Source organism: Styela clava, chromosome 15 (genome assembly GCF_964204865.1).
Source record: "Styela clava chromosome 15, kaStyClav1.hap1.2, whole genome shotgun sequence".
NCBI classification, from domain to species: Eukaryota; Metazoa; Chordata; class Ascidiacea; order Stolidobranchia; family Styelidae; genus Styela; species Styela clava.
This window is the reverse complement of record NC_135264.1, coordinates 9,602,443-9,614,282: the sequence shown is the minus strand read 5'-3', so window position 1 is coordinate 9,614,282 and position 11,840 is coordinate 9,602,443. Positions and strand designations below refer to the sequence as shown.

General features: G+C 32.7%; 1 protein-coding gene across 1 annotated transcript; it reads left to right on the top strand.

The window, feature by feature from the left end:
* Positions 1-1,390: 1,390 nt before the first annotated feature.
* On the top strand, positions 1,391-8,711 carry LOC120334103 (inositol hexakisphosphate kinase 1-like). Its single transcript, XM_039401555.2, has 7 exons — positions 1,391-1,654; positions 3,128-3,254; positions 5,337-5,565; positions 5,891-6,057; positions 6,680-6,855; positions 7,357-7,659; positions 8,293-8,711. Exons 1-7 carry the CDS (start codon positions 1,562-1,564, stop codon positions 8,533-8,535), a joined length of 1,338 nt encoding a protein of 445 aa, XP_039257489.2. The 5' UTR covers positions 1,391-1,561; the 3' UTR covers positions 8,536-8,711.
* Positions 8,712-11,840: the final 3,129 nt, after the last annotated feature.

Sequence of the window (11,840 nt, the reverse complement as noted above, 5' to 3'; positions counted from 1 at the left end):
ATTCCAAATTCATGAAATATTATGTTTTGCACTGAATTCTCAATCCAACAGATTGGCATAGCTACTGGTTTACTTATTTTTTATATCATACATCAATCACATTGCTGTTCCAGGTTGGAAACCTATCTGTCTTGTCAAACTCGCATTCTACTATATATCATCCCGAAATTTTATAAAGTAATGAAAAACAAAAAACAAAACAAACAAAAAATTTATTCCTAAGAATTGTCTATCTTGAGATATGTTCGGTCTTAGGTACAGAAATTAATGTGAAAGAAAATTAAGATTTTTGGTTTTTATAATATATGTGTATTGATTTATATTTCCCATTTTCAAGTGTTTGTTTCCATAAATTTTGCCTTTTTTGCACTAAATTTTGATTTAGGTTAGTAACTTTATCATTAAAATTTGGAATTATCATGAATATAAAATATCTTTATTTATATTTGCATACAAAAGTATTCAGATATGGACGTTTCATAGGAGACTTTTTTATTTTCATTTGAGTAAGCTATCCTATGTAGTTATTTAATCTTAGTATTATATTTAAAAAATATTATTAATCAATTTATTCATACACAGTAAATTTATCATTATTTCAAATGACAGGAACAGTTAGCACGAAGCCAGTAAAGGTGAACTAACATTTAAAGTTTCTGTTCCGTTCAATAGAACTCGAACATTCCATGTTTGCAGATTGTTTGTTGCGTATATTTGGTCAATATTTTTTGTCAAGTACTTAGAATATGCCCTACGATTATGAAAATATATTATTGACAGTAGTAGTCCCTCGAGTACCCATCTCGTGATTCATTATTATTGTATGACGCAAGTAGTTATCAAAGTGAATAATATAAGTCAATATATGATTACTAGTAGTACGGCTTATATAGAGTGGACACTTGTCATAGGAATATTTTTGTTCCTTTGTTCGCGCATCGTTACGGGTCTGTGATGCGACAATACTGAATAATAAAGTAGGCAATGCCCACAGTTGACTGTTTTCATCTCTTTGTAGTATACTTGGTCTTCATTCAGGGGGAAAAACATTAGGTTTCTCATTGTGTGTAGTGAAATGATTTTCTTTTATGTTCGTATTGGGTATCTGTCTATATAAGAATACCTACAGAGCCCTATATGGGGTTTTCAATACAAGGCTTGTTCACAAAATAAATACAGATCTTATAGTACTAGTACAGGTATATGAGGATGGTTTTTATTTAGTTGTGGTTACCGTATTTTCATTAGATATGCACTATGGATATTCAGTTTGTGATATTTTTTAAACATAAAGCAGGTCTGCGAATCGTTTTGCATACGTCATTTTATTATTGTTTTTATTGGAATTTTTAGGGTTGTATTTCTGTCCTATTCAATAATTTTGTCATTTTTTTCTGATTTTTCAGTTTCACTATTTCACACAAAAAATAATAATTATTAAAATAGAATTGTAAATATCCTTTATATATAAGTAGTGTTATTTAATATTTTGTAAAAATTCGTAAATTCGTCGTCAAATTTTTCATACAAGTTGCAACGCGTTATTACGCTTCTTTCGATAATGGTGATTATGAACAATGCTCAACTACAAGGACAGGATTATGATTCAATTTATCCACCAGACGGCGTCTCATTACAGCCGTTTCTACATCAGGTATGATAAATGTTGTCTTTAAACAAAATTGAAATTTTGAAAATAATTCTTCGGATCAAAAAAAAATGCTTGATTTTCTACAGAATTTTCGATACTAATCAAATAGCCCTCTTATTTTCAAAACATCTTTTCTGAGTGGCATTACTTTTTAATTCTATTTAAACTTACAATACTTCTTTGATTTCCCGTATTGGAAGCACAAATTAATATGGAAAGTACCAATTTGTTAGTATTGATATCCTGACAAATCTATATTATTAAAGTATGTTACCTTATACTGTTTTATTTAAAATTATATTAAAGCACTTCTATTACTTAAAGGAAATAAAAATGAAATTTCTTCCTTCCTTTCTGAAATTTTTGGAACTGATTGAAAAATATTTTAAAAACTGAACTTAAATTTTTTTGTATTTATCTCTGAAAAATCGAGAATTGAGTAACAGAAATTTTAAAATTGGCATGTATTCCAATTATACTTTTTGTACTCTCACCTACATCTGCAGCGCGATTCTTGTTTATTGATTTTCCCAATGGGGTTTAGTAAGTGCTTCATTTCTGTTTATCAATAAATGCATTTACTGTTTTAAAATGAGTTATGGTGAATATTGATCTTCTTAAATTTAATGAAAATACAGTTTTTATGGCTTTAACAGATTGACATATGAGAATTTCAATTGATTTTTTTAGGAAATTAACTCAATAAAATGAATTGCTATGTGTTAGTCAATCATTTGGCCCATTTTAACCAAAACTCTGTCCAGGGAGAGCCAAAATAGAATTTTTTAAATATGGTATTTTCTAAATTGGGTAATGTTCAACAGAAACCTGTAATATTCAATGAGAAATACAAGAAAATTACAGTAATATAAACAGTGATTTCATGGTTATTGTTATTTATAGTTTGCAGAAATTAAATGAAAGCTTTTTTGGTCATACCATTATACTGCAATTGATTATGAAAAGGATAATTTTTCAATGAAATTATTTCGACTTATTTCTAAAATCAAGATTCTAAAATATTGAATAATTTTATGTTAATTTAAATATTTGATTCAATTTTTTACATCCTCATTACATAAAACTTTTACTAAGAGAGTCTATATAGATTTTCTGTTTTAACATTCCAAAATGGGAATAAACTATTACATTATTTCATATTTGATTGATATTGGAAGGAAGAGTATTGGTTTGTGTCTATACTCAATTTCTATTCTGGCCTTTCATTTATACATTTCCTATGAGCTATGACAATTTCCTCATACGTGAAATGACTTTTATTGAACATGTCTGGATCAATGAAGTTTGATGATCCATTCGTTATCTACCATTGTCATGACCATCCGCCATGCTATGATTGGTCTGTTGTGTATACAATTATGATGTAATAATTAATTTTTTTTTAAAGAAAGGCGATAATTTGAATTTTTGAAATCCCATTTTATGCTTGCTAAAAGACTTATTCTTTGTGTTTAGGTTTCTGGTCGGGCAATCATGATGTGTTTAAATGAAACAACAGTCTGTAAACCACTCAATTTCAGAGAATATTATTTTTATCAATCACTTCCAACAGATATTCTTCAATATACTCCACAATATAAAGGTATCAAGCTAAATCATCATTTTTAATTTTTTTTCGTGACGATTTTCAAATACTAACTTGTTACAAGGCCATCGGGAGCAGACACTGTAAATATAAAAAATTTTTTTTTGAAGGAACAGGATCAGTCTGGTATGACTCCTTGTGAAGACCTTTGCTGTAGCCCCCAGAGAACTACTTCATGGCCCACTAGGTGTCTGAGGGCCCAGTTTACTAGGACAGCGACCTCTAACCATATTTTTTCCCTATTTCATCTTGACAAAGGCACCATTGCCAGCAAACTCGCGAGATGTCAAAATAATAATCTGCGTACTTTATTGACATAATAAAACAGTGTTATATTATTGTTTCCATCAAAACAAGGTTGATTCTGGTTTCATAAGAATTTTATTTCTCATTCTACATAACAAAAGCTATGTTCTGAAGCATAATACCTTTTTCATTCTTTAAACAATGACTAATTTAATTGAAATATAACCGATTGTCTGATTGTTTCTCATTGTGCAAACTGATTCAGTATTTTTGAATGCCATTGTATGAAATTCAATTCACCTTTTGATTTAGTTCAATTGAGTTCACCCTTTAATATGGTAGAATAGGGCCTGAGCTTTTATATTAATTCCTATGAATTTGTATTAATAAAATGAAATGACAAAAATTCATATGTAAAATGAGGTAATGCGTTTCAACTTTGTACTTCATCACATATAGTTTGATCCAGTGGTTTCCAAAGTTGATTGACCGGGGGCCAAACTAGAACCAGAAGAATATTCGTGGCCCGTGGGCCAGAAAAGGGGAGCACCCGCAAGAGGCAGATATCGGCATTAGTTCGTATAATTAAGATACCGGTATTATTGAATTGTCACGAATATACACATGCGTAAAACTGTGATAATGGCAACAATTGGCATTATCTAGAACGCAAAGAAAAAAAACATCAAGTTTTAAACTATTTCACTCGAGTTTGGCGGGCCATATTAAATTGTTATGCTGGGCGGCGGTTTGGGAACCACAGGTTTAATCAAATATGTTCTTGAGAATTATAGTTCAATATTTGTTAGCCTTCATTGGAATCCAACGAACTAATTATGGTATTTCTTATTAATGTTCCCAAGTATTGCTTGTTACTAATGTCATATTATTGAGTACCTTCGCGAAACTAGTTTCTTGAGAATATGGTGTTACTGAGTTATATCGTATTTAGGACGTTGTGTGGGTGTTGATAGTTAAGTCATTTAATTTAGGTCTATTATTATGTTATTTAGGTTTTCATTACTCTTCGAATCTGTGTGACTAAATGACAGTTACTGCCTTTTTATGGTATCATTATTAAAATATTCTGTAATTTTTTTTTGCTTTTTTGCTTTTGAGTAAAATCCATATGGAAAAGATAGTCTGAAACGTGACAAGTGCTTCCTTTTCTGTTTCATGTGCCCCGGCATATGATACTTATATTGAGTCATGATGGCTTAATTGGTTCTGAGTAGAATGCCCATACATGTTCTTATGTATGATAGAAGTTTATACTAAATTTATTAAAAGTTAAGGCCTTGGGAAGTACGATTTCACCATGTGATAAATATTATACTAAGTGAGTTTTGGATCACTTATGATAGTTATCTGCACTCTTGTTATAGCATCCTTGTATTATATATATACATAACTACCAGCGCAAAAGCATTGAAGAAGGATAAGTAGTTGATCCCATAGAAACCTAATTAACATCACATGCTAAAGATTAATTCATCAATTTAATTAAAATGATTCATGTTTTTTTTTCAATAGTGACGAATTTTATGAAAAATAGGATTTTTGATTTGTTTTTCTAAAATAGATCTTTTGTATATCATTAAATAAATTTTTAACTTACAGGGTTACACGTAAATTTCTTCTCGTGTATGATTAGACCTAAAAGTTTAAGTAATCGAGGACACTTTGCACAAAAGTTACAAATGAATTGGGTTTTGTTTTGTCTGGGTCACCCCTTATTTACAAACCACCGTACACGATTTACGTTACTACTATATTTTTATGTAAAGTTCAATTCGGATTAGTCGAAGTAATATTACAATATATTTCGCACAGGTGTAGTCAATGTTAACATAGAAGAAACCAAAGATGGAACAATTGCACTCACAGCATTCCCTTCTCATAATGACGAAAATGACCAAATTGATAAAAAAGAAGAAAATTCTCAACTTTCGTTAAGCAAAATAACAACGACAAATAAAAATAATAAAAACGTATCCAATGATTCATGTAAAAGATTAATTACGCAAGTACATTCTGCGGGAGAACGAAGTTCACGAAAAAGGTGTGTATATTAATAACGAAGGAATGAATTTTTTCTTACATATTCAAATAGTAAATATGACATTCTATATTCAGATTCGTTATTTTATAAAAAAAAATTGCAAATTAGACTGTTACGATCTGAGAAACTCAAACTTTTGTCCAAGACTATGCAGCCTTGCTAGTAATCAAAGTATTGAAATAAATTTTGATTTGTGATTCTTCATGTCTACAATTCTTGTAGAATTAAACAAAAGCAAACTCTTCATTTGTGTTTCAAGCCCCGGGCAAAAAATTATACTTTCGATTCTGATTTTATAGAAGATTATTTTTTATTATTATTATAGAATTCGACTAAAACGTACTGGAAGTCTCTGCATTGAACGTAGTGATGGAAGTCTTGATAACGATATTGAAAAATCAACTCAAAAACCAAGATTTAACCCATGGACGTTAAAAGTATATAAAGAAGGCCTGACAAGACATCTGCATAGCACAAATAAAGTAGTACAAAGTATGGACCACATTTTTTTTCTTCATCTGACGTTAGTCTTATGAACTGTTTTTTTATAAGCAACATACCAATGATAATGGCTGATTGGCTGTTGCCTGTTACCCTTACAACTGGTTAGATTCTCATTTTTAAATTCCTGTACACCTGTACCTGCGAAATGGCTGTTAATGCTCAGTTTAAATTATGGATAAATTGCCTGATAAAACAAAGTAAGTTTATCTGCCCCAGGTACATGTAAAATTATACCCTTTTAAAATACCAGGGTGTCACTCACAAATTATTTTTCTACATGATACAGAATAGTTTTGTTAAAAATATAGAATATGATTTCTATTATCAATACCTTGACAGTGGAAAGATAACTAAATCATGTGGCAAACCACAGCTTACAGTTGGTAACAGCTTATTAGTTCTGGTATAGGAATACCATGTAATTGTTAAGTTGATTGTACCTGGTTGCTAGAGAAATGAACCAGCAGTTGCATGAACCACTCCGCTAACTAATTAATTCAAGAATCCTCTCACACATGGGATTCAAACCTGCAAATCCTGGCAAGATATAAAATAGTGTGATGAAAAATATAAACTCAATGCCCAATGTCTAATAATTGCTCATTTGCAGAATGTATTTTACTGGAAAATGTGGCAAGTCGATTCAAATGTCCATGTATTTTGGATTTGAAGATGGGAACGAGGGTGCATGGTGATTTTGATGATGATGCCAAACGACAAAGACATCTGGAAAAATGTGCAAAAAGTACAACACAATCTCTGGGTGTCAGGCTTGCAGGAATGCAGGTACGATAATGCAGACGCATCATAGGTGGTGACATTATTACATACTGTTCACTGGGCTGTAGCTCATTGTTATTGTCCTGTAAAATTATGAGCCTACCAGCACTAATTACCTCAAATTTTGTGCCCATCCGATTTTACTGATGACCACCATGCAGAGGTGAATCCGTGTGTTTATCTTTGAGTAATATCTACACCTTCAATAATAATGGTTTTTGTCCGACCAATGTTCTACCATGCTTGTAGTTGTGTTGGTGTTTCTGGTTTAAATTGTTTCAGTTTGCTAAAAGTTGAAATGCAGTTAATTTTTCGGATTTCACAGCCCTGTCAATTAGTCTTCAATGGTTTCTCATACATATCTCTTCCATCAATAATATTAATTTTTATACAAAGGTAAGTAGTGCTTTATGCATTTCTTCTGAATAAGAACTGTTGTATTATCTAGTTTCGGTTTCAGGACACAAAGTTATGTTTCCTCATTAATTATTCCAATTTCATTTCCAGGTTTACAGACATGAATCTGGAACTTTCCTTTGTCGGAACAAATATTTCGGCCGATCTTTGACTGTCGAAGGTTTTGGAAAAACATTACGAGAATTTTTTTACAACGGATATAAGATGCGAATCGACCTTATTCAGCCAATTATTAACAATTTACGTTCCCTCATCAAAAAATTGAATAAACTTCCGTCCTATCGTTTCTATTCAAGCTCTCTCTTAGTAATGTATGATGGAATGAGTGAAGATGTGCAAAATTGTGGTAGCGATAAAATATCAGAAAAATCAAACAAAGATTTCAGCACCAAAGTAAGCATCATAGGTGACACTAACATAAACTTTTTCCAAAGAAATTAAGCCATATTGAGCTCACTATAGCTTATCTGTTTTCCTGATGCTATCGACTCTAACTGGATTGAATATCGAGTCAATCTTTATTTGCTGGCGAGTACCAGGGTTGGATGCAAGTCATGAAACGTCAATCACAGGTCAAAGGTTATTTGAGACCACTTGTTCAAGTCGATCATTCACTCATAAGTCAAATCGAGTTGCTGTTCTTTAGAGTACGGGTAATTGTAACAATCATAAACAATAAGGAAAGGATAAATATGAATGATATGACACTAAGAAATCAACCTTGTGTTATACCAATGTTATTTTGAAAGTCAAACTAGGATTTAATATTTTATTTATAATATTTACTTTACATTGGCATCAACACGGCCTATTTTGAGGTATTGCTGCAAAACTTTAAAATTTTTCCAATATAGCATTTAAAAAGGAGACTCAAATCAATTGACTGACTCGTCATGAGTATAAATCTGTATATGTAAGTAGCTCTTACTGTGATGGGTGTATTTTTACTATTGAGTGAGTATTCGTAGCTTTGCTTTGGGCAAAAAAGTTGATTGTCATCTGTTCATTTTTAAATTTTTCCTCCAGGCTTCTGACCAAGACGAAACTCTATCATCTAGAGAAGATGATGATAATATACAATCAACAGAAAATGAAGAAATTGTTTCAGGATCAGAATCTGTAGACGTTCGGATGATAGATTTTGCAAAATCGACGCATGGGAACATGGATGCCAGTATCATCCACAAAGGACCAGACAAAGGATACATATTTGGACTAGAGAGCCTCATAGAAGTTTTAAACAACATAATAATTGAAGATTTGCAGTAAATAATGTCCGCTTGCCATAGTGATTTAGACATTTTTGGTTGAACAAGTGTATAGAATGGTGTGCAACCTTTCTTGCTTGGTTGATCTGTTGCCTAAAATTGAAATATCTATATTATTATATTTGTATTGCATTCGTTTAAGCATGTAGTCAAGTGCAATATACGTTTCTGACCAAATTTGTGTGTTCCATCTAATAACTGAGTTTTGAGGGAGATTTCATATCAAAATCTTATTTGCTATTATAACTGATATTATGCATGTTATATTGTAGTTACTGCGAGTGAGGAAGGAATGATTTTAAGGAAGGTTACCGAGCTATCAAAACAACGTCATGCATCCAGAACCATGTAATGCATCTGAGCATACCAGTTCGCCGATTTCCCATATGGCTAAGTAATCTGAAAATCCTGTCCCACTGGTAATTTGGCTTTTGTGTGCTCGTGGCACTCTCATCTTTGATTTGATGCCATTGCGCTTAGTGTTCGGTACTCGTTTTCAATCGCACTCTGGTTTGTATCGGATGAGATTTCATATTCATCCCGGGTAAATGGAAAGCTCGTAACCACGGCGTCTCGTCCAGTTACCAGTTCGTGTCGGATATTGGATTAGTTAGCCAGTTATCTGTATCAGGTGGAACTGATAATATGGTTTAGTTGGAAGCATCAGCTTTGTTGGAAAGTATTTTTCTAGTTTCTGTAATGTAGTTTTGGTATTTTCCATTTCCGACTGTTTTGTAAGTTTATACCGTGAAAACGGAATTAACTGCTTGGTTGAATTGTTGGTACAGAGCGTGTTTATCTACAAAAAGCTATAAAAATTTAATCATACTGTGAACACAGTTATTTTATATAGGCGGAGGATGAGGTTAATTGAAGAATGATGAATACCTTACAGCAACTGATCTTACTCAAAAAAGCTCATTTTAGCCGTTCAAGATACAGCTTCGGTTCGCCATTTCATTATCTCTTGATTACATGCGGGTCCATGGCCCCTCTCAAAAATTTCAACGTTTTTTCAAGTGCAATATTGCGGCATTTGCAGTAAGACATAAATTTTTATGCCTTTTCCAACACCATTTTGCTCTATTTTTGAACGATCAAATAAACCAACGGAGATAGGTAAACATGCGCGCTTTTATAGCTTGGATAACTTCGAAGTCTAAAGAGAGATTCTTTAAGATTTTATTAGATCTTCTATCTGGCTTTGTTCGGAGCAGAAGGCACGAGTAAGCGTCGTATTACGTTATTATAAAAAAACATTTTGGAGGGATGGATACGCTTTTGGTTCGCGCCAACCCCCAAATTCCACCACTGTGGAAAATTTTGACACTGGTAGAAGGAGTCCAAAAGGAATTACGAGACAATATTTGCAATTTCAATTGCCTGAATTATCTTGCAACATATGGTCATGTTTATGTTACATTTGAATAATTCCTCTATTCAGTAGTCGTCAGAAGCAAATATATAATTGTTGAAACGTTTCGAACCGGCGGCCTTGGCCGTTGTCATCTTGCCCGGCCATAGCGTTTCATCCTTTTTCATGAAGAACACGATTAGTACATCTTATATTGAAATTTCAGTTCCGATACATTATCCTAGGCCAGGGGTTGCGACGGGCACCAAGTCACCCGTGAAGACCAGATGAGTCGTCCGCAGGTATTTTCCAAAAAAGGTCAATAGCGGCACCTATAAATAAGCTACATCAATTTAATTTTTTGGAACCTGGGAATAACACTATGTTAATTATTGTAACGATCATCCTGATTTGTATTTGACCACAGTAATGTGAGGGTCACATATGAGGGTTATTTATTACTCTCCCAATTATGACATCACTCAGATGTCACCTTTCACGAACCCGCGTTTTTTTGTCCGTTAGTTTGTGGAGCCGCAATAATATAATTATTGATACCAAAGAAAAATGACAGAAAAGCGAAAGAAAACCTACCATTTTCACGATGAATAGGAGATGGATTTAGAAAAACGAAAGAAAACCTACCATATTCACGGTGAATGGGAGATGGATTTATTTTTACCATCGTGAAAACAGCCTGCGTATGTCTCATTTGCAGGGCGATTGTAGCGACGACAAAGCGGAGAGATATTTCACATCTTGCCACACAATCTATTACGCTAACTATTCACTGGTCAGCGCAGTACAGGTAAGCATAAAAAGCTCGCGGTTTGAATCAAACTGCAATCCTATTTTACGAGATCAGTTTTTGGTTCAACCTATCTTTGTAAATCAACATTTTTTGACATGAACTTCACCAGGAACAAACACGGAACACGCCTCACTGATGAAAATCTGCAAGACTCGCTCAGAGTTACAATGTCAAGTTACACGCCAGAGTACAACGCACTGGCGAAGAGCATTAGACCATATTTGTCCGATTTTGGATTGCTCCCAGTTAAAAATAAGACATTCATAATTTGTTAAATGTGTTTGTAAATGTAACATTCGATAGTACAAGTCAAGTTCATTTTTTCTTAGGCTTGTGCAGGGTGTTTGTAAAAAAGCTTGTACATTGTGTACCTGTGGTTTCCTAGGATATTATTGTAGTGATAACTACATTTGAAAAAATCAATTCCTAAAATGGAAGTGCCATAGATAGTAAGTAATTTATTTGCTACGTTTGATTTTCTGAATAATCCTAAAGTTTATCTCAGTGTTTCTAATTGACTAAATACCAGTAATGATCAATATTTGAAGCTTAATTGAGCTAATTGACTTTTTTAGAAATGTGCATTGAACTAGTGGCCCTCGGCTTAATCTGTACCCAGAAAGTAGCCTCGGCTTTGAAAAGGATTGTGACCTTTATCCTAGGCCATGTGTTTTTTGATTGATGGAAGAATAAATTCTATTTATATCTCTGTATTATATAATTTATCATTTTGAGTATATGCAACAGATTTATACATAGTTTCATTCAATTAAATTATACCTTGATTAGGGCGAAAACCGCAGAAAAATGGATGTACTATTTTCAAATTTAGATCAGCGGTTATGGAACCGAGGTTCAACTTTGTGCAAAGTGGCTACTGTATTTTTGATTAGAATGACGTCTGGGACCTGCCCCTCCTGTGACATTCGGAAATACAACAAAAAAAATTACTTCTGCGTGCTCAGTTTAATATTAACAGAAGATGTATAATATAAAATCATGTGTGTATTTTTAACTATATTTATTTAAATATAAAAAAGAAAATAAAAATTATGTGAAATAATGTTCTGATACTGGTGGTGAATTCTCCAAAATGTATTTACCCGAGTGTCATGATCATTTTTTCACTTCTATGAAAATT